The sequence below is a fragment of the Barbus barbus genome (assembly GCF_936440315.1).
Source record: "Barbus barbus genome assembly, chromosome: 29".
NCBI classification, from domain to species: domain Eukaryota; kingdom Metazoa; phylum Chordata; class Actinopteri; order Cypriniformes; family Cyprinidae; genus Barbus; species Barbus barbus.
In genome coordinates, this window is record NC_136757.1 from 5,267,665 (window position 1) to 5,292,395 (window position 24,731).

Here is a 24,731-nt window from a genome sequence, read left to right on the forward strand (position 1 = left end):
AAGTAGGCTAATCTAAAAAGTAATTAGAATGCTTTACCTAAAATGAGTAACTACAGTTTTCTTGTACTGTACACACTATATTATATTCTCAGATATTTTTGAAGTATTTGTAAACAGCTCGTGACGCGCCGCTGCAAACTAAACGCATCAAACGAGCTTGTTTACTTTGCGCAGTTTGTGCAAGGGGCGTTTATTTCGCTCACTCAATTCTTAGAGCCAGTGAGTGCACAAGCATGATACCACAAGGTCAACACCGTTTGAAAAGTCGCTCTCTTGATGTTTGCTAAGTAATAAGTCTGTGGAGCAGTCATGGGTTCGGAGGCGCAGAAGGACAGACTCCGCGAGCTCTTCCACGCCTGTGATGTGGATCACTCCGGACGCATCGAGAAATGGGAGTTCGTCAGAATATGCTCCGAGCTGCGCGTGCGATCCTCCGAGATAGACGCGCTCTTCGCCAGACTTGACACCGACAAAGACGGCACGATCAATCTGGAGGAGTTCATGGACGGCTTTCAGGAGTCGCACTTGTTGAAGGACGAGGAGGAGATGAGCAGCGAACACGCCGGGGAAAGTTTCTCTGCCGCCTGGGAGGATTTTACATCCCGCCTGGGAGATCAGCTCAAATTCATCCCCAGGTAAAACACCTGGCTGTCGCTGCAGTGGCTCTCAACTTAAATCCTGATGGACCGCGTGAAGAAATTTGTAGTGTTCCCATTAAAAAAATCATTTAAATGTGTCTTTAACATTCCCAATGGGAATTTTTAATAGGATTCCAACACTGTTTGGATTTTTTTTTTTTTACAGGCTATGGCTTTTCATAATACTCCTGACTATTACCCCATAGGACATTTCTAGGGGGTTAAAAATCATCATTGTTTTTGAAGTTTTTAAAAAGCGGTAATTCTTAGTAATGGCATGGAATTTCTGTTGTAATTTGGAATCAATCTTAAAATGTTGAGATGGAAAATTTCTTAAAGAAAGGACATTTTCTTCTAACATGACACAAACAAACACACACACACAATTGTAATATATATAATTATTAGTAATACAATTATACTTTATATATTCGTTCCTAATGGGAATTCTTTAATAGGATTCCAATATAATTATTTATTTATTTTTTTACGATTAAATATTACATATTTTTTATGATTACATATTTTCATAACATTCCTGACTATTATCCCATTGGGACATTTAAAGGTCTTTTTTTAGGATTTAAAAACTCTCCATTGCCTTGGGCTGTTATTATGAAAGCAGTCATTTTTACTAATTACGTTTATGATCTAACAAAAGGAATGAATAATACAATTTTTTGTGGGATTTCCATTGAAATTTGGAATCAATCTTAAAATATTATAATGGAATATTTCTTAAAGCAAGTTTTAAAGCAAGCAATTTTTTCATATAACATGAAACAAACACTCAAACAAATATTTTAACACACAAAGTCCTAATTATTATATTAGGAGTATTCATTCAATTCCAGTTGACTTATTTATCTAAGCTTGATTGTGTTGAAAAATATTATTCATTAGTAATAAAATCACACACACACACACATACATGTAGTAAAATACTGTTTGTTAGTAATAAAATTATACTATATATTCAAACAATTATTTATATTTATATATTTATTATTAATATATTTTATTAGTATTTGGATTATTAAGAACAATTTCCTTAACAACCTTCTGTGTAATAAAAATAAGTTTTTTTATGGTTTATTTAAAAAGTGTATGATCAGGGAAGAATCTGTTCTGTGTTTGACAAATATTAGACTGAACTAAACTTATTGAACTATCTTCATATTGTAGGTTGAAAAGTCAGTATATCTGAGAAGTCACAATAAAAGAGTTTCACATTTCAAAACGAAAGACTGCAGTATACAGTTACAGTATACCAATAACTAAATATATCTGACCTAGTTTGTTTATCAGCCTGTGCAAATATCCTATCAGGTACACCACCACCCATTTACCATAATCTACAAGTATCCAGAAACACAGCGTTTCAGAGATACCTTAAATTGTTTCCCAAAATGCTAAATTGTTGAAAGAATCTTTGTTTCATTCTAATGAACTTTTTTGAGAATATTTATTTGTTTCATATATATATATATGATGAGCGTTGATCTTCTTGATCATCATGTAATCATTACATCTTACCAAGGGTTTTAATTTACCAACTTGTAATAGTTCAGGTCATGAGATGTTTATCTTTTGTTTGGTTGATTAACGGTCCTCATTCGAATGAAGTTTGAAGTATCTCATGACAGGTCAGTGGAGTTGATTCTAGCTAGAGGCTTGACATGAGACACATCACCGTCGCGCCACGCTAAAGTCGACAGGACATTGATTAGTCGTGGGCTATCAATACCTCTCTTATTTCCCTCATCTGCCATAGCATTTGATGACACAAGTGCTACTTCATGAAGGAGAACAGCAAAGTCATGAGGCTCAAACACATGCAGTTATTCACAACCTGGAACCATTTTTTTTCAGGTCATGTTAGTGATGTAATAAACCTCATTGGATTGAATAATGGCTGAAAAACACATGATTGTCCTTAAAATGAACCCTGTTTTATTTAACTAATCAGCATTAATGGATGTGTTTAAATGGCTCAATGCTGTTGTTTTTATGTGTGCAGGGTTGACCAGATATCAACTGTGTACCAGAACATCAGTTTGACGGAGCCCAGAATCGTCCCTCAGTATGAAAGAGTTCTTCTCAGTTTCATCAAAGAGATCCGAATACTGAACACTGAAATGGAACATCTGGCACTTGCTGTAAAGAGGTACGCAAACTCCTGTATATATACTTATACATACTCGTGTGGCCACCTAGTTTTCTTCACCGTACTTTCCATACAGGAGTTTAGAAACTGGGTGGAGTTCAAATCTTCAGAGTTTCTTCAGAAATTCCTTGCAGCATCTTTGTATCAATAACTATTTTTTGGTCCTTGAGTTGCTATATGGTAGGAACCGATTACATGTAATCTGGATTATGTGATCAGATTCCAAAAATTAAATACTTATAATTAGACTACAGCTACTTTTTTAGTGCTGTCAAACGATTAATCGCGATTAATCGCATCCGAATTAAAAAACAATTGTTCACATAATATATGTGTGTGTACTGTGTATATTTGTTATGTATATATAAATATACACACATGCATGTATATTTAAGAAAAATAAGTCATTTTTATATTTTAAATATATTTATATATAATATAAAATATATGAAGATAAACATAGACATGTACATACATGTCAATATTTTTTAAATATATACTGTATGTGTGTGTATTTATATATACACAATAAATCTCATGAGATGCTCGCATCTCAGCGTGTCTAACAGACATTTCTTGCTGGATGATGGACCATCACCTTCAACTCAACCTAGCTAAGACAGAACTGCTTGTGGTTTCAGCTAACCCATCGCTTCATCACAATCTCACCTTCCAGTTAGGCTCATCTACCATAACTCCTTCAAAAACAGCCAGAAACCTTGGAGTTGTGATTGATGATAAGCTCAATTTCTCAGACCACATTGCTAAAACTGCCCGGTCCTGCAGATTTGCATTGTACAATATTAAGAAGATCAGGCCTTTTCTCTTGGAACATGCAACACATTTCCTTGTTCTGTCCAGACTTGACTATTGCAATGCTCTCTTTGCAGGTCTTCCAGCCAATTCTATTAAACCTCTACAATTAATCCAAAATGCCGTTGCAAGATTAATCTTTAATGAGCCGAAAAGAACGCACGTCACGCCTCTGTTCATCAATTTGCACTGGCTACCAATAGCTGCTCGCATTAAATTCAAGGCATTAATGTTTGCCTACAGAACCACCACTGTCTCTGCACCCCTTTACCTAAATTCATTAATTCAGACTTATGCCCTCTAGAAGCTTGCGTTCTTCAAGTGAACGACGCATTATTGTACCATCCCAAAGACACACAAAAACACTTTCACAGACTTTTTCATTAACTGTTCCCATCTGGTGGAATGACCTGCCCAACTCAATCCGAGCAGCCGAATCCTTACCCATCTTCAAGAAACGGCTAAAAACTCATCTGTTCCATCTTTACTTGACCCTCTAACTCTAGCACTCTCTATTATAATTTTATTTTATCTATGTCTTTTTATAAAAAAATTAAAAATTAATAATAATAATAATTATCTGTACTGCGTTAGGCTAACTGAGACTTGTAATAGCACTTGCACGTTGTCGCTCTTTTGTTTGGATGTGATTAATCGCGATTAATCATTTGACAGCACTACTTATTTATTGATTACAAAAATGATCTTTTTCTTCATATTTTATATAAACATGATGCAAGATTGTCCAGTTCAAATCAATGTGATAATAGATCAAAAGTAATATAAAGTCAAAAAAAACTTTAAATCAAAAACTGATTATATTACCAAAAATTTGTGTAATGTAATAGATTATGTTACTAACTACATCATTCATTATTTAGTAATAGACTACAATTTGTAAGTAATCTACTGTATTTGGTTGTGTGAAGATTTATAGTTTCTTCAGCTTGGTGTGTTCATTTCTGGGTCTTTAAGGGTCAGTGCATAGATTGTAATCTATATATCATTATTTGACCTTCAACACACACATACACACACACACACACACACACACACACACATGCTGCCGAGTTTTGGGAGTGACTATCATGCAGGAGGGGCACCGAGAAACCACCATGATTCTCTCATTTAATCATATTGATCCAAACCTGCATGACTTTCTTTCTTCTGTGGAACTTTATTTTTTTTTTGGTCCATACAATGGAAGCCAATAGTAACCAAAACTCTTTGGTTCTTAAAAAAAAATCATAATTTGTTTTGTTCAGCAGAAGAAAGCAAGTTTGGTTGGATTCGTTCATTAAGAGAATTGTGTATTGCTGCATATGTGATGGCCAGTGTGTGTTCTGCTGGTGTTTGTTCAGAGCTCAGGATCAGACGGCGATACAGCTGAGTGAGATGGAGGAAGAGATGGATCACCGCATCCACACCGCAGAGAGAAACACACGTCTACAGGTCAAGAGAAAACATAAGCATAATATTATTTATTATTAAGCATCATTTATTTATTTGCAAATTAACTGATGAGCTAAAGAAAAAAGCATAATTCAAGATATATATATAGATTTTTATATAGATACTTGAAAACATGACCATTTCTATGTCGCAGTATCTCCACCCACAGTGAAATCTCATTTCATTTTCAGTTAGGGCAGAATATGTACCCAAATGTCCCACCCATGACCCATCATTAAGATAAACTGTAAATACTTCATACCTCTTAAACGTTTGTCTTGATATTCTGTCATGTACTGAGCATCTGGATAATCTCATAAAATACATTTAAATGCAATATGCAAAATGTTTATTTTATAGAACAGGTGCGGTATCTTTGTGCTGTTTACCATATTGAGAAATCACATTGTTCGTCACGTTTAATACTACTGTTTAATGCTACATTTATAACAAAAAATTACTTAATATTATTCTGACAATTAATTGAGTAATCCAGTTAGATGCAGTATAGTCTCGCGTAATCAGACCTCGGTCCGTGGACATGACGTCTGAGGCTGAGATGCAGTACGCTTAATCTTTAAAAACAATAAATGGCACCTTTCTTAGTATGATTTGTATTACTTGTTTATCTGGAAGAGACTGTGCTGATATGAAATACCAAACAATTCAATGTTTTTTTGTTTTTTTTACAGGCATCCCTTAATTCATATACAGTTGAAACCAGATATTTACATACACTTCAGAAAAAAACACAAAAACTTTTTTTTCTTTACTGTCAAACATTAAATCAGAGTAAACTTTTTCTGTTTTAGATCAATAAATATTAACATATTTTCTGCATTTGTTAAATGTCAGAATCGAGCGAGGGATAATTTTTATGTATTTTTTTTATCACTTTCATCAAAGTCAGAAGTATACATACACTAAGTTTATTGTGTCTTTAAACAAAAAGAAAACTCCAGATGATTCCAGTCTGAGCTTAAGAAGCTTCTGATAGGTTAATTGATTAAATTTGAGTTAATTGGTGGCACACCTGTGGATGCATATAAAGGCACACCTCAAACACAGAGCCTCTTTCTTTGACATCATGGGAAAATCAAGAGAAATCAACCAAGACATCAGGAAAAGAATTGTGGACCTCCACAAGTGTGGCTCATCCTTAGGTGCAATTTCCAGATGCCTGAAGGTCCCACGTTCATCCGTTCAGACAATAATATGCACATGGGAATGTACAACCATCATACCGCTCAGGAAGGAGATGGATTCTGAGTCTCAGAGAGGAACGTTTTTTGGTGCGAAATGTGCGAATCAGCCCCAGGACAACAGCAAAAGACCTTGTGAAGATGCTGGCTGAAACTGGTAAGACAGTGTCCTTATCCACAGTAAAACGAGTCCTGTACCACCATGAGCTGAAAGGTTACTCTGGGAGGAGAAAGCCATTACTTCAAAACCACCATAAAAAAGCTAGACTACAGTTTGCAACTGCACATGGGGACAAAAATCTTAATTTCTGGAGACATGTCCTGTGGTCTGACGAAACAAAAATTGAACTGTTCGGCCATAATGATAAACGGTATATTTGGAGGAAAAAGGGCGAAGCTTTGAAGCCTCAGAACACCATCCCAACTGTGAAGTATGGGGGTGGTAGTATAATATTGTGGGGCTGCTTTGCTGCAGAAGGGACTAGTGCACTTCACAAAATAGATGGCATCATGAGAAAAGAAAATTTTGTGGATATATTGAAGCAACATCTGAAGACATCAGCCAGGAAGTTAAAGCTTGGGCGCAAATGGGTCTTCCAAATGGACAATGACCCCAAGCATACCTCCAAATTAGTTACAAAATGGCTTAAGGACAACAAAGTCAAGGTATTGGAGTGGCCATCACAAAGCCCTGATCTCAATCCCATAGAAAATTTGTGGGCGGCACTGAAAAGGCGAGTGCGAGCAAGAAGGCCTACAAACCTAACCCAGTTACACCAGTTCTGTCAAGAGGAGTGGGCCAAAATTCCAGCAAACTATTGTAGAAAGCTTGTGGAAGGATACCCAAAACGTTTGGCCCAAGTGAAACAGTTTCGGGGCAATTCTACCAAATACTAAGGAAGTGTATGTATACTTCTGACTTTGATGAAAGTGATAAAAAAAATATATATAAAATTCTCCCTCGCTCGATTCTGACATTTAACAAATGCAAAAAATATGTTAATATTTATTGATATAAAACAGAAAAAGTTTACTCTGATTTAATGTTTGACAGTAAAGAAAAAAAAGTTTTTGTGTTTTTTTCTGAAGTGTATGTAAATATCTGGTTTCAACTGTATATATATATACTGTTTTATTTTCCATTGTCACAGTAATCAAGGATGAAAAATGTAATAGATTATATATTACTTCAGTGCTGATATTTATATTGTTTCTATGGATACAGCTCTCTGTTTATTGTGAGTTAGGAGTTGATATAGGCAGCTCTAAATGAATTAGCACAGGTGTTTTGAATAGCCAGATCATGTGAGTGTCTTGGATCACATTCAAGGCTTAACTTATCCATGACATCACAGTGCAGACAATCTTCGACAGTCCTGCATTTGTTCTTGTTTCTTATCTGAGACCTGTGTTCCGACCACGTTATGTAATGTGACATGAACTGACTGTTTGTTTAACAGCACCTGTTCAAGTCCCTGTGAAAAGTAAAAAGCATTCGTATCCATTCCTGAACCTTTTGTCACCTTAATTGTCTTGATCTAATGTTTTAGAAAGTATCTCTGTTTTAAACTTAAGTACAGAGCTTTTTAGGTGTATTATTTTAATATTTTATATATAAAAAAAGCTACATTATTTTGACTTCTTTGCAACTATGCAGTCATCATTTAAGCTTATGATAACATATTTTGGAATTTTTACATTATCTTTTTTTTTCCAGTTTTCACTCATGATGTTACAATTTTAGTCCTTTTTTTTTTTTTTTATAAAATGCAAAGATTTATCATTTTTAACTCCAGCGTATGGATTCTATTCTTTTATAGGAGTCTAAAAAAGCCGAGGCGACTCTGAGCAACATGAAACACCAGTACGAGTCTCAGATATGTGAACTACAACAGAAGATACAGACTCTACAGATGGTGACTGACTCCTACTGATCCATAATAACAATGGGCTTGTATAGATTGATTCAGTATTATTAAGCAGCTTTTTCGCTTGCCCAGGAGCAAATTACCCTCCTCCATCCCCAGCTCCTCCTTTCGCCACAGTCAGGACTTGGCTTTCTGATATTCCTTGTTGAGTCAGACTCCGTTTATCTTGAATAATGTTGTTACACTTAAGTACATTAATGATATCTGCTTTGTTCTGTTCTGTTTACCCTATAGGGGGGTTATTATCATTGCTCTCCCTGCTCATTCATGACAGGCTGCATGGAAGGGCAGGGAGTTTTTGCCCAGATCAGAACCATACCGCCAAACCAAACTGTATGCTAAGTGTCAATCATTTTGACGATAGTGATCCTGACAGAAGTGGTTTAAATAGATGGGCTTTAAAACAAACAATTAATATTCAGTAATGTTTTCGCTTTGACTGCACTCACGGTGTTGTATGAGAACAAAACTTTAACTGACTGGAGCTGAATAACAACACTATTGTCTGCTGTAGAGCTGCATTCAAAGCAATCATTTACACAGTTACTGAACTGAATTCATTCAACACTGAACTAAATGGAGCTGAATAATGACACTATTGTTGACTATAGTGCTCATTTATAGTTGAATTGAGTTTGTTTCATACTTGATGAGCTATGCAACACCGACACTGTTATTGAACTTAACTGAATCAACGCTGAGCTGACTTAAGCTAAATAATAATGCTATTATCTACTGTAAAGCTGCATTCAAAGCTGTTTCATAACTGATGAACGTTTGCATCATTGACACAGTTACTGAACTGAATTCAATCAACACTGAACTAAATCAAGCTGAATAATGATGCTATTGTGATCTGGAGAGCTGCTTAAAAACCGAATTGAATTGAAAACTGATGAGCTCTGCAACATCAACTCTGTAATTGAACTTTAAACTGACTTAAGCTAAATAATAATGCTATTGTCTTCTATAGAGCTGCTTATTTCTGAGCTGAACTTGTTTAATAATTGGTGAACACTGACACTGTTATTAACCTGAATTACCTATTATTGAATTAATATTGAACTGACTTGAACTGAAAAATTTAATTGAAAAGCTAAAATCGAATTTGTTTCATAATTGATGAATTATTTTCCTGCTTTGAAACTATTTGTATTGATTGAATAGTTATCTTTTTAAATAATATGTTGGACTTGTTTTTATTTATTTAATTTATTTTTTTTTTAGATCGAAAACCAAAATAGGAGTATCAGCCTCAAAGAGGAAACCTCAACACTAAAACGGCAGAACAACGAGCTATTACTGGTATGGATCCTATTTGAATCTGAATAGATCATTAAAAATCGTGAATGATGTTATGTAATGTGTTTTTGTCTTACGTTCTTCTTTCAGCAAAACCAGAAGTTGAAACAGGAGCTTTTGGAGTCCCAAACTAATATTGCGTTCTTGCAGAGTGAGCTGGACTCTCTCAAGAGTGATCTCACAGACCAGAGCATCAACTTTGAACGGTACGTGTGTATATGTGTCACAGTTATTGATGAATATGTGATAAACCCTTTGGATTCAGATCTTCAGACCAGGAATTTTTAAGAAGCCCATCAAGTATGTACTCTGAAGTAACTCAGACTGTCTCTTCTGACTCAGTCTGAAACTCCCAGATGGATGTGTAATGTCAATACCGTGTCAATAATGAAAGAAAGCAGACTCTCGGTCCCCTGCGTGATGGCTTTGAGCAGCTGTAAACCAGTTTTGTGAGTGTTTGCAGTACTGACATCATCAGAGCAGGATATCCTGGTGTCAGACGTCACACTGCAGAGGAATGTCTGGACCTTGTCACCTAGTAACTACAAAACAGAGCGCAGTTTACTTGTAGTATAATGAGTGTTACGATGTAAAAACGTTGTCAGGAAACCCAAATATTTAATGACTGACTACATTAGGTGAAACCAACAAAAGCTATGTTTAACAGACAGATCTGAACAGTATAAACCTGTTTAAGAAATCAGCTGAAATTGGTAGCATTTTAGTCTAAGGACAAAATCCTGACTGTTAACTTGTTGCTTATTAGCATGCATATTACTAGCAGATTGGCTGTTTATTAGCACATATTAATGCCTTATTCTACACGATCATATTTTAGATCCCTTAATCCTCTATGTTCAGGTTAATCCTAAATATGCTGATCTGTGTGTTTGTACAGAGATGAGGCTCTTATGAAGTGTTTCTCTGAGGAGAGAGGTAACCTGGAGAGACAGATCGAGGTGCTTCAGTGAGTTGAACACACACAGCAAATGAAACTACTGTTAACTTAGGAACTCTTCTTGCTAACACCAGATATGCCTTCAAAAATGTTTTTATTTAATGCTGTTTCTAAGCCATTTTGAGATAGATTCACTTGCTGGTTCTTTGAGAAATCAGAAAAATACTAATCAAAACATCAGCAACTAGATGCACTTTCATTACAAGGAATTTTGAGACTTATTGAAGTAAATTAATTCAATATTTTCACGTCATACAATCAGTTCCTATTAATTATTCATTTATTTCTTTATTTTTATTGTATCTCCATTCAAATTTATGGTAACACTTTAGTTTAAGGTGTCCTTGTTATACATGTTACGTGTACTTACTATAATAATAACAATAAATCATGCATAATTACATGCAAGTAACCCTAAGCTAAGTACATGTAGTTAATTAATATTAGCCTGTACTTAAATGTATAATTACACTGTAACAAAGACACCTTAAAATAAAGTGTAAGCAAATTTATTTACACATTCATGACTTAAAGGGATAGTTCATCCAAAAATGAAAATTACCTCATGATTTACTCACCCTCAAACCATCTGAGGTGTATACGACTCTCTTCTTTCATGAATACAATCAGTTATACTAAAAAAAAAAGTCCTGGCTCTTCCAAGCTTTATAATGGCAGTGAATGGGTGTTGAGATTTTGAAGTCCAAAAAAGTTCATCCATCCATCCATCATAAGTGCTCCACACGGGTGGTTAATAAAGATCTTCTGAAGCGTTTGTGTTAAGAAAAATATCTATATTTAAAACTTTATAAACCATAATCTCTTGCTTCTGCTAACTATCGTATGCGTGTAGACGTGAGAGTGAAGTGAAGAACGCGGAAGCACACAGGAGAGAGCAAAACAAAACACCAGTCACAAATGAGAAGTAGAAAACGAGGATTTAAAGAAAAGTGTCAGGGGATATCTATATAAGCCAAGACGAAACTGGTTTTCCTTGGCTGTAAACAAAACTTGGTTCTTGCGAGACTAGCATTTTCTTACACTACATCTTACACCAATCTCTCGTGAACGCGTAAGCTATAGATTACGGTTTATAAAGTTTTACATATGGATATTTCTCTTATGCAAATGTACTGCTTCATTTCAAAAAGCCTTTATTAACAGTGTGGAGCACTTTTTATGATGGATAGATGCACTTTTTTTGGGCTTCAAAGTCTCGACCACCATTCATTGGCATTAAAATTTCAGAAGAACAACAACATTTTGTAATATAGCTCCGATTGTATTCGTCTGAAAGAAGAAAGTCAAATACACCTAGGATGGCTTGAGGGTGAGTAAATCATGGGATAATTTTCCCCGTTGGACTATTAAGGACTCTAGATTTGCTAAATTCCTTGCTCTGTGTTCCTCGGTGAAGTGTGGCACATGAGGTGACAAGTGTGACTTTACAGGAGAGCTAAAACAAATTTGACCATATCTGACTTTGTGTACTGATTTTAATTGTTTATAATAAAAATGTGTACACTCATGGATGACAGTACTTTTGCCAGTAGAAAGAGCTCATTAAGAGCTTTCATTTCATATCTCCGTTTCACCAAAAATGTCACTTCTCACCCCTCGTTATGAAGTATAAAGGAGAGAAAGAGAGAGACAGAGAAAATAACAATTATAATTAAAAAAAATAAAGATTTTGAAGTGTTTTTAAATTATTAAATACATTGAATATTTGATCATTAATGTTTGATCATGTAGCCTATATATGCTGAACACCATTAACCTACTCATGAAACTAGTAATTTCAAAGAGTGATAATGGTATAAAATTGTGTGGTTTTCTAGAGATTAACACAAAGTTAACAGCTGCTTTGTGCTCCTCTTGTGCTAAGTGTTAATATACTGTTCTTGCACAGATGCTTATTACCTACCAGACTAATGATAGTTTCACTGCTTCTGTATCTGTAAGCTCTTTCAAATAGTAATGTAGCCAAAGCCAATGCAGCAATTAATCACAGATTCACATAAGTGTGAAAAACCTAGTTAACACAGTCCATTTTAAGAGACGCACAGAGTATCCATCCATCCATCTGTCCAGTTTGTAGGAGTCTTGACTTTTGCTGACTGTACAAGAGTAAAATGCATTCTTTGTAGATGTCCAGCATGTTTAATTTTTAATTTTATTGAATTTTTATTGAATGTTTGCTTTATAGTTGTCAGATTTTGTTGCAAAATCAAATTTCTGCTGTTCTTCTTGTCCAGGGCAGCAAACAGAAAGCTCCATGACAGTAATGACAGTCTGCGTGCGGCGCTGGAGAGCAGTCAGAGCAAGAGTAAGACTCAGGTAAGAGCCTCTTGTGTCCAGAGCCTTTCTTTACTGTAGATGCTGTTGTAAAATGCATTAAGCTGTTTGAGAGCAATGTTTGCTGATCAGGCTTATACTTTGATGGATGTGTGTATTAGGTGTAAGAGGTGTGGATTAGGGTTCTAGTTTACTGTATTTACATTTCTGCATATCCATTTGGACAGATGTGATCTTTTTGTCTTACAGCGTGTTAGTGGGGTCTCACCTGGAGTTTACATGAGCACCAGGAAGAATGTCTGTTCCTCTTATTTTGATCGGTAAGATATAGAGTTGAGTTCTAAATGTACTGATATTGATCACACTTTCTAAACTCTTAACATTAGTAATTAAACCGCTGAATTAATTCAGACCAAATATGTAGAGTTCATTTAAAATCTTTACTTGTGCTTTATTGCGGTCTGTTTTTTTACTGATGCACCAATATCAAAATGCTGGCTAATAAAACAAGCTATAAATAGTTTTAAATAAATGGCAAATATTACAATTCTGTACTATTTTGTAAAAAAAAAAGTTAAAATAAAATTAATATTCATTCTGAGATGTACATATAGAAGTATTATTAAATTATTAGTGTCTATAAATAATTTGTTATTGTTTTTGCTATTATTAATTTATTTAATTTGTTTTCAGTTAACTTTAGTCGTTTTGTTGTGTGTTTGTGTCATTACTATTGTATTTAATATGTTTAGTGTTTTTTAGTACTAAACATAGTGGAACAAGTAAACGAAAATGAGAAATCAGGGTTATAAATAAAAAATAAATCTCACACAACGTGTGATAATCAATAAGGTATAACCAATATATTGTATTTAATGCTGAAGTTTGAAATATATAAAATCAGCTGATAGAATATTTGCCATTCTAAATTGAGTGATGAGGTCATTGTAATATCTACATACTGAATTATGATTGGTTTCTTCTTTCTTACATCTAAGTAACCATATAACATCCTTTACATGGCAAAGAGAGTTGTCACATTGATTCTGACAGAAAACCGACTCTGATGCAGCTTTTCAATTACATAGAACTAAATTCTAAAATGAATGCACAACTATTTCCTTCAGGAAATGCAAATCTAGTAACTGTGATGTTGCCACACTGAATACGTCCGCAGGTGCTGTAACACGTGTGTGGACGAGGACTTTGATCAGTTTGGTCTGATGGAGGGTCTGCACAGGCCAAGCTGTGATTCTCTGGCTCTGGCCCTGTGCGACCCCATGCGCAGACGCAGCTGTGAGGAAGACAGTCTCCCCGACAGCTGCGTGGATAGCGGCATGTCTACCCTGCGCTCAAATAACGGCTACGATTACGAGCATGAGAGAACGTCCTCTCCGAGTCCTGTGCAAGCAGAGGACAGCAACACCACTGTGTCTGGAGACACTTCGGATACAGAGGTATGATACATCAGTAAATCAGACCGATCAAACACTACAGACAATCTCACTTTTCTTCAGAATGGTTTTCATTTCATTTATAACATTGCACACCCTTGTCGTAAAGATGTACATTTTAGTATACTTTAAAAAGACTTATTATTAAAATAATGTACTTTAAAAGAATATACTTTTAAAGTACAACAAATATGCAAATATGAACAGATAGTGAATAATTCAAAGGCATCTCTCCGTATGCTGTCATTTCAGTATCATTGAGAATGGCTCGGACTCCTGGTTTAAAATAAGCTGTGTGTGCTCACAGGTTTTGGAAGTGCGAGAAGAGGCTGTGATTGGGTCAGACAGCGAATCCGTTCTGAGCTGGACTCCATCACAACCTGCTCAGAAAAGCGATGTTACTGCATCAGGGAAGAAATGCCTCTCTGCCATCTTCACAGAGGTACTGGATTCACCTGCCAGAAGTATCATAAAAGCTTAAATTTAACCCACGGCATTCTAAATCCTGAACTCAAACAAATCTCAGTTCTAAAGCCCAAATGTGTGTGTATGTGTGCAGAAAGAGGAGGATGTGTTGGCAGTGACTCAGCCTCCATCGGAGAAAGCTTACAGGATTGTGCTGGCGGGAGACGCTGCAGTGGGAAAGTCTAGCTTCCTCCTTCGCCTCTGTAAGAATGAGTTCAAAGGCAACACTAGCACCACACTGGGTAAGACTTGTCTAACTCTTTACCACACTTGAATAGAATCTCTAACTCTCACAACATTTGTGAAATCGTTTGTGTCACCAATCGTTTGTGTCTCCTTGCAGGGGTGGATTTCCAGATGAAAACCTTGGTGGTGGACGGTGTTCCAACAGTGCTGCAGTTATGGGACACAGCTGGACAGGAGAGGTAAGATCCCAGCGGCCAAATTCAAGATGAAACACACAACCAAAACATATTTATACTCCATGGTATGAACTCTATAGACAAGCAGACATCAAAGAACAAGTGTCAATGAAACTGACCGTGTTGCTGCCTTGCGGTGACTGCGTCTGGGCCAAAACGCTGTGCTTGAACACAGCAAAAATTACAGCAAACGACCAACTAGCACCTAAATTCTGTGCCCGCATGAAAGGAAAAAACTATCCAGACCAGGTGGAAGAAGTCTGTATTCATTGTTCAAAAAGGGAAAGCGAAACTAACAGTTATCTCTTTTTTTGGACCATCCTCTGTAAACCCTAAATATGATTGTGTGTGAAAATCTCAGTAGATCAGCAGTTTCTGAAATACTCAGACCAGTCTGTCTGGTACCAACAGTCATTCCACGTTCAAAGCCATTTAAAGGGCACTTATTTTTACAAGATGAAATATAAGTCTCTGGTGTCCCCATCATGTATCTGTGAAGCTTCAGCTCAAAATACCTATCAGATCATTTATTATATCATTTGAAAATGCCTATTTTGAGTGGAAGCAGAAACACGCTGTTTTCTTGCATGTCTTTTTAAATGCAAATGAGCTGATGCTCCCCACCCCCTTTTCCAGAATAGGGATGTGCCTTTACAGCTTGTACCTCAGATACACTAAAAAACATAAAGCCATATTAGTCAAAGGCTATAGAACAGGGGTGGCTAACTCCAGTCCTGGAGAGCCGCAGCCCTGCAGAGTCCTGCCCTAATAAAAACTCACCTGCCTGTAGCTTCCTTGTAACCCTTCAGACCTTGATTAGCTTGTTCAGGTGTGTTTGATTAGGGTGTAAGCAAAACTCTACAGGGCTGCGGCTCTCCAGGACCGACGTTCGCCACCCCTGCTATAGAAATACCAAAGATGTGTCACTCATATAGTTTTGAATGGGGAAAAATGCAACACTCTATGACTTCTCTATGGAACGAAGCCCCGCCTTCTGAGCAAAAGAGCTAATCGCTAATCAGTAAAGTCAGCGCGTCACTGCAGCTGCCGTTAGAACTCCTGGTTGCTATAGAAACAGTCAGCGTTCTGAGACATGCGCCTAGGACTGTGCATGCACACTGGCTGGTCTAGCCTGAGAAATAAGCTTTTTAAAATGCTATTTAAGCAAAATAAACAACATTTATGATACAGTTGTTGTCAGATTTCATTCGTGATTTCAAATATGAAATGTAATCGTAAGCTTGGCGACCAGTTTTGGATGTTTCCCCATTCAAAGAGATAGGAGCTGCACTTGCATGCCCAAGAGGCGTTTCAAAGATGGCCGCCGAGTGACATGACTTGTCCTAAAGGGACTTTGTATCAGTTTAAACTTCTGATATAGGGTTTTCTGAGCACACATCTGCACAGAACAAGTGTGAGTATTAAACTAAGCTCTCATGTCTTATTGCGCTTAAACTGTCAAAAACACACAAGTTACAAAAACACAGTCGGTTATGCCTGTGAAGGTAAACAGCTGGGAAAGAAATTGCATGTTTATATTAGATCTGTGCATTAAGTGACAGCAGCATAATACACAGTACCTATGCTGCTGTCTAAGCTGTTAATATGAGCCAAACAATAATATAAAAACAGAAAATCACTCTTGAATGAATAATTTCTGTAGCTCTAATAAGAAGATATTTCTTATTTGAATGCTGCTTTTAAATGCTCTAGCATGAAGATGGTGGATTGCGTGCGGCTCACTCAGGTCGGGGTCTCTGCTAATACAGCAGTGTCCATCAACAGTCGTGGGAGGGGCTTGAAAAACGTGACTTCACATTTTACAGATTCTGCGAACGGCTCTTTCTGAGACACTCCTTATGATTTATGGGGATTAAAAGAAAGGAACGGGTGGATTTTTATAATTATAGGGTGTTTATGTTCAAACAACATGTTAAAGTGGATTTTGCATAATAGGTGCCCTTTAAATCTTCTTTTTTCCCCATTATATGATGCTCTATTTGACCGATTGTCTTGAAGCATGGCTGCATGCCAAAATCCACTGGGTTTCTGCTATGATTGGCTGATTAGATATTTGCCTTTACAAGCAGTTGAACAGGTGTATCTAATAAAGTGGTTGATGAGAGTGTGTAATGATCACAAACCCCTTGAAGTTCCATCATGAACCTCTAGGGTTGCATGTGCAAGCTGAGCGTATGATTTATTGAATTCACATCACATGTACTTTATGAATACCCTAGTGTGTGTATAAAAACAAAAGTGTACTTTGGTCTAAAGGTTGATTGCTCAGGGGTCTCTTTTATAGGTTTCGGAGCATTGCTAAGTCTTACTTCAGGAGGGCTAATGGGGTTCTCCTACTCTATGACGTCACGTGTGAGAAGAGCTTTCTAAATGTGCGAGAATGGGTCGATATCATTGAGGTATTTCCTACACAAAAACAGACATAATTCAGTTATGTAGACATGACCATTATCTAATCTCTCTAGAAATTAAATGGGCCATTTGTACCTGGTGCTACTATACCCTTAAAACCGTTGCTCAGCTGGACAGGCCTAGTTGCTGAACAGTCTTAATATAATGTGTTCAAGTGATTTCTGATTAAAGTGTTTAGTTTTTTTAGCTTTGTTTCCATAAATGATCTAGGTGAAGTGGAGAGGAATCTTGTAAACATGTCTACATAGATTTATTTTGATGTGAGAAGCAGTCTCCCACATTGCGTTTTCTTCTGAATACTGATTTGTTAATATTTGTGCAGCTGCACAAACCTATGGCAATTCAGCCTGTCAAACGGGCAGAGCCGACTGCCTGTAAAAGTCAAAGCTGAGTACCATTTCATCAGAACTCCTTCAGCAAGAAAATCCTCTCCTCGCTAGACTCTGAAGAAGAAAATAAGCCTTCCTGATTGCTGCAGAAGGGCCCCAATAGAGAAATGGGGTGACCCCGACTGTATAGCAAGCCAGCTGATGCCAGACCTGGGCTGCGTTTCCCAAAAGCCTAAGTTGATCGTAGCTCCATTGGTTTCAATGGGTCTACGATGTAATTAAGCTTATGATGCATTTGGGAAACGAAGCCCTGGTCTGAACACCAAGCTGTATGTGTCCTCACAAGTGACGATGAGGACCTTGGTGTGAAGTGGTCAGCTCCGGATGAGCCCATTGCCGACTTACCAGCTAGCTCCCGTCAGAGACCTGTCCTATTATTTCCTGGAAGTTCACAATTAACTTTATATCTCTGCTGCCCTCTCTTCCGTTATGACGCTGAACAGAAGGGGTATGAAACGCCTCTCCCCTCAAAGAGGCATCTTTGCATTCCACAGCCCCGGGATGGATGGGTGGCCTTCCTCGACTCATCAGTATTCCTCACAGGTAGCAAACCTTGCGCCACTTCCTGTCATATCAGTCTAGCTCGGCTGCTACTTCAAATCGCCAGAGGGTCTCATTAACTCAGCAACCTGCCAAGCCAACATCAGTGACTGCTCACGTTTGACCTAAAGCGGAGCCTGAGTTCAGACAGCGCTTCTGTTGCATCAATCGTTACCACTTTCCATGAGCACCAGGATCCCCATCTGAAGACCGTTTCACACTGAGCACGATGCAAAAAAGCGAACGGTGTTTTCACAATGAGCATGAACTAATTGATCGCCTTCTGCTAGTTCACGCCTGCATGCTAGGTGGCGCCGACCAACAATGCATTAGAAGGGAAGTGGTGTGTGGCCAAGTATGGTGACCCATACTCAGAATTTGTGCTCTGCATTTAACCCACCCAAGTGTACACACAGTAGTCAAGTCAAGTTACCTTTATTTATATAGCGCTTTTAACAATACAGATTGTGTCAAAGCACTTAACAGTATCAAATAGTAGTAACACACACCTGGAGCAGTGGGCAGCCAATGCTGCGGCGCCCGGGGAGCACTTGGGGTTTCGGTGCCTTGTCTCACCTCAGTCATGGTATTGACGGTGGAGAGAGTGTTGCTTATTCACTCATTGACATGCACTCTTTGTGTGTTTAATAATGCCACAATGCTTATTGTCATAAACATCCTTTATTATTCTAAAAATACCATGAGCTGCATACAAAACACAAAGAAAATATATTGTCACTCATATGTCTATTTGCTTAGATATTTAATGTGTAGAAAAATGTTTCACTAAATTTTTTTTAATACGGAAGATCTAGAAAGTGAATGCACTCTGACTCAGATAACACTCGTGCACATGGAAGAAAATGGACAATCCAGATCACATAATTCAGTGGATAATAAATAGTAATTGTATTAAGAACATAGGAGAATAAATCTGCTCTCAGATCCCAAAGATAACAAGAATTTGACATCCACTCTCTTCTCTTTTGGAATACTCTTCTTCTTTACACTGGTTTTCGAAACAGCGCCACCACTCTTGCCTTTTTGTGCAACAGCAGCTGCTCCAGGCACATTAAGCTAAAATCTAATTGGACGGCCCATTTCATCACAGAGCAACAGGGAAAAAAATCGACACACAGGACAAAAAAAAAATCCTTGCTTGGAAAAAAAATATTGTGCCTAGTGTGAATAGCCCCATAGGGATCTATTGTTTTGATTCAAGAGGGTCATCCCACAAACATTTGCGATGAATTTTCACGTTCAGTGTGAAAAGCCCTTTAGATAACGTTGGACCCTGAGTCACAGCCGAAGCACTCCTGATGCATAAGGGTTAAAGATGGGAAGGTTGTGTCCCGCAGCGGCAAGAACTCCTTCCAAGAAAGCTTGTATATGCCTCCCAACCACCTGTACAGATCTGGTGTTGGAGGTGTTGTGTTATTGCCAATGCTATAGGTTCACCACATTAGATGTGCTCACACCCACAAAATCCATTGCTGTTAAATCCATTGCTATTTCCTTGTTCCAAGCTGCTCTTCAGTAGTCAACTCGGCCCAAATGCGGGCTTTGCTCTCACCAGAACACACGCTGAGAATTCAGTGGCTAGTGGTGTCTTTCAAAGTAGAGGCTTTCCTTCCCTTCAAAGCTTTCCAGAGGATCCTAGGCCTCATGGCAGCCGCATCCTCTGTGCTATCATTGGTGGCGTGGTGCCACACGTGACCGGGCAGGCTCACGACAGGTTGTCCACGGAGGTAACCGGACTCGGTTTGGAAAGCGCCAATAACAACGGACAATGGAAAAGGACAGGTAAGAGGCGGGCAGCCTAGTAATAGTGCGAGTGTGGGCGGCTTGCAGAATAAAAACAGCTGACCTGGTAAATTGACAAGCACGCCGGAGGCTGATCCAGAGATGTGTCTTTCTGTAGACGGTTAAGTGAAGTCAAAACCAATGAGCTGCGAGTAAAATTCAGAGGTCGCGAGAAGCGAATTTAAACTGAGGAAAGGTAGCGCGTGCAGGGGCTTTATGCGCTCGGTTAAGGGGCGGCCCCTTACCTGCCATTGGGCACACGCTCCTGTCTGTCAAGCCAGACTTGGTGCAATTGGATGCTTCTGCAGAGGTCAGACGCAGATGCCCTTCCCATAGGTGGATCTCGAACACAAGATGATGACAGAGAACAAATCAGGCTTCAGTATTCGGAGGAAAACTGTTTCCCCCAAGAGTCCATGTAGTGCTCATTCCCATTATGTCAGGGAACCAAGGTTACTATAGTAACCAGAGAGTTTTACATGATATGTAAATCATATCATATTAAAGGTGCTGTATGTAATTTTTTGACTGTACAAAAGCATAAAACACCATAATATGCTCGCAGATATTTTGAACCATGCTAAGTTTACATACTTTTATTCTAACTTGAAATGTGTGTTTCGTGTCAGAATGTTTTTGTTTTGGCCGGTGTGACCTCACCCACTGCTAATTTACCCAATTGTACAACATTTTTTGTAGCCATGGAAGCAAGCAAATGAGCTGGATCAGAGATCGCTGATTCTACCTGACCTAAATGCCTTGGTGTCCATCTAAAAAAATAAACTCACCAATTTACAGTGTAATTCATTGGTCTCAAACTCACTTCCTGGAGGCCACAGCTCTGCACAGTTTAGCTCCAACCCTAATCAAACACACCTGATCCAGCTAATCAAGGTATTCAAGATTACTAGAAACTTCCAATTTGGAGCTGGTTGAAGCTAAACTCTGCAGAGCTGTGGCCCTCCAGGAATTGAGTTTGAGACCACTGTTGTAATTGTTAATGCTTGATCCTGTTGATTGTCTTCAATCTGGCAACCCGCGTGAGCGGGGAAGAGAATCAACTCCTTCTAATATTTTGAATTTGGACTGCAATACTCATTTCAACAACTAGCTCTCAATATTACATACTGCATATTTATAGAAACACTACAATGGGAAAAGATGGTGATATGTAGGATTTAGCTGTTTTAGTTTGAATTAGATACTGATTGAGATTCTTTTCTGGTGCAGGATGTGTCCCAGGATGACATTCCCATCATGCTTGTGGGGAACAAGACAGATCTGAGGAAGGAAGCACTAATGCATGGAGTCACCTGTATTCCAACCAGCTATGGAGAAAAACTGGCCATGGTTAGTGACTAAACATTATTCACTGTTGTTTATTGTTGCTTTCTGTTTGTTTGGTTGGTTTTTAGCTTCAAAAAGGCCATAGAACACCATGAACGCACCATAACAAATTTTTGCCTGTAGTATTTAATTTGAATGGATCCCTCAATTATCCAAAACATTGCCACCTGCACATGAAAGAATATGAGCTCATACAGTCTCGGTTAGTTAGAGAGTGAGTTTTTTTGTCAGTATAAGGGCTAAACTGTGGCTGCTGTCTGTGTTCAGACATACAGTGCCTTATTCTGTGAGACGAGTGCAAAGGATGGATCCAACATTATTGAGGCTGTTCTTCATTTAGCACGGTAAGCTCTGCTCCCGATTCAAAAAGAAAACACATTCTGTTTTAAATCTGGTATGCATGTTAGTCAACATCTGATTTGCAAAAATAATACCCACATATTTCACAATGTGATCAAAACACCAAGTATTAAATAAATAAATGTGATCCACTCTGTGAAATCCAGGCCAAAGTCTCAAGAATGTTCTTTACCTTATGAAGGATGATTCACAAAAAGCTGGGTTTTCACAGAGAGGGTCACAAATAAATATTTTCCCCAAAAATGTTTAAATTAAATTTAATTTTTTAAAATGTGATTTTTTCGGGTTTTTTTCATGTAAGTAATTTAATTTTACTGAATTAAAAACAATGTGTAAAGCAATTCATGCAATGTATGTAAATGCAATTCATATAATAAAATACAAGCTAAATATCAAAATATTACTTTGCACTGACTGCATACAGTATTGTTTGTAATATTATGATCAAGCACAAGAGGGCAGCAGTTTTATTGAGTTTCATAATGCCTTGATGAAGCCTTGTGACGTGAATAAAAGCATGTTCCTCTGACTTATTATGGTATGTTATGCAGCAAGTTTCAGTCTTCGGTTCACATGAGAAAACTTGGCATTTACCTTGGGCTGTTCAATTAAAATAATGATTATTTAACACAATTGCTCACAGTCTTTGGAAAAATCATGAATTTATTTAAATGTTTTAATATAAACTTTTAAATGTAAACTTTAAATATGAATTAAATATATTAAACTTAAAAAAAATAATAATGTATATAACAAAATTACAAATTAGACCAATGAGCTGAATAAATAATGTGTATATATATATATATATATATTATGGAATTGAAAATGAAATTTGATTTAATTACCCAGCCCTACTGTTACCAAATTCCCAGCATTATACTTGCATATTAGCCTAATATTACATTTGAAGGTCAATACTTTGTGAATACTGGTGAAGGTGTCACATGTTGAATGTTTTGTCTGTCCTGCACTTCAGAGAGGTGACGAAACACGCTGATGAGTACAAGGAGCCCGTATCAGTGGCCAAACTGTCTGGAAATCACAGCAAAAAGATGTCCAACCCTAACTGCTGCATGGGCTGATGCATGTTGATGTCACATGACAACGCAAGGCTTCTGCACACAGCCAATCAAATATTTACCCATTCATTTATTTAGATGGGAAATACCATTTAGCTATATGAGTTGTTCATTTGACTGTGCTAAGCATTGTCCTCAGGACTGTCTCTGATTTAGTTTTTTTAAATGATGAGTCACTTGTTGAAGCAGATCACTGTGTCATGCGTTGCCTTTATTAGCCCTCAATTTCACAGCTACTGTATTACAGCCAATTATTAGTAGCATATGGAGTGAACAGACACTCAGGCTTACAGAGTTCTGTATGCTGCATTTCGCCTTTATTTATTACATGAAATCTTCCTTTAGCTTAGTGAAAATGAATAGTAGTTCTGTAATGTGTTACAGGATCATTGAAAAGTGTGTGTGTGTGTGTGGTATGTGAAAGTTGCTTGAAAAGCTCTAAGTGGAACTTTAAGCATCTTTGAAAGAAACAAATGACGGAATTTATATATATATATAAAAAAAAAAAAAGCACCAAATATATATTTTTGCTCAGTGCTGAAAACGTGACCTCTGATATAGTACATTTTAAAACAGATTGACAAGCTTTTGTGGATATTATCATAGCCTTATGCATTTCACAAAAGCACCGTTGGCTTTTAATGCTCACCACATATGTAATGTTATATCCTGTAATAAACAGTGCACACTTTTTACAATACAAATATTTTCTTGCAGGAAAACGTGTTAAATCACAATTATATGAATGACATGTCAGTAACATTTGAAACCTAATGCCTTGTTTGGATTTCTTTTTTCATGTTTTCATTTCAAGCTCATTTCACTGTTATCTATCAGAAATGTGTTTCATTTAAGAATGTTGGTTGAAATTTCAAATCTTAAGCAAAAATAAAGATTGAAATGTTTTCACTCCAGTTTTATTGTGGCAGTACTAACATATAAAACAATTCTTCTTTTTATAACATAAACAATCAAAAATCACTTTACAAATTTAATAAGGCGATTCCCAGTGAATCTGGGAACTGATTTTTTTTTCTTCATACTCCCAGAGTTGTATTTTGAAATAAAATGACAGACTGTTTTAAACTGAAACATTTATAATGCTGTTAAACATGCAAACGAAACACAATTCACATACGCAGTGAAATCACCAAATACTCAAAAAGATCTCAAACCTCTAAAGAAAGAAACAAACAAACAAAAAACATGTACAAGCATTTTCCAGATGTTCAGTTAATTTGCATATTTTCTTTTTTTTATTATATAATTACAAGTTTTTAAAGGGCAATAGGTGGTTTTAATGTTTAACCATATTATGTAAGAAACATCTGGGGATTTTTTGACACAAAACGCTAATTAAGATAAGTAAATAACAAGAATTGGTGAATGTTGCGTTCCCTATCTGTCGGTCACTACGAGTTATGTCGTGACGACATTAGGGGATTTACTTGAGAGCCCCGACTGCCTCTGATAAGAGAAAACGCCAATGAAATTTGGCTAGTGGATTTTGCATACCTGAGCCACTCCCCGTGCATACGGGTATAAAAGGGCGACAGGTGCATCCACTCATCAGATTTTTGCTTCGGAGCCGAGTGGATGAGAAATCTTCAAAACAGATCAGATCTCCACAAAGCCGTCTGCCTCGAAGTTTGTTCCTGGGTGGCGTTACGGTGCAGACAGC

At 37.2% G+C, this 24,731-nt stretch overlaps 1 protein-coding gene across 1 annotated transcript; it reads left to right on the top strand.

The window, feature by feature from the left end:
* Window positions 1–309: 309 nt before the first annotated feature.
* Window positions 310–23,053, top strand: LOC306848888 (ras and EF-hand domain-containing protein-like; the record flags this gene model as incomplete). Its single annotated transcript, XM_079383673.1, has 17 exons — window positions 310–635; window positions 2,659–2,805; window positions 4,980–5,070; window positions 8,093–8,188; window positions 9,428–9,505; window positions 9,593–9,708; window positions 10,401–10,469; window positions 12,716–12,797; window positions 13,005–13,075; window positions 13,933–14,212; window positions 14,517–14,651; window positions 14,769–14,916; window positions 15,018–15,099; window positions 17,402–17,516; window positions 21,492–21,611; window positions 21,876–21,952; window positions 22,948–23,053. The coding sequence occupies 17 exons, from the start codon at window positions 310–312 to the stop codon at window positions 23,051–23,053; spliced, it is 2,139 nt and encodes a 712-aa protein (XP_079239799.1).
* Between the last annotated feature and the right edge of the window lie 1,678 nt (window positions 23,054–24,731).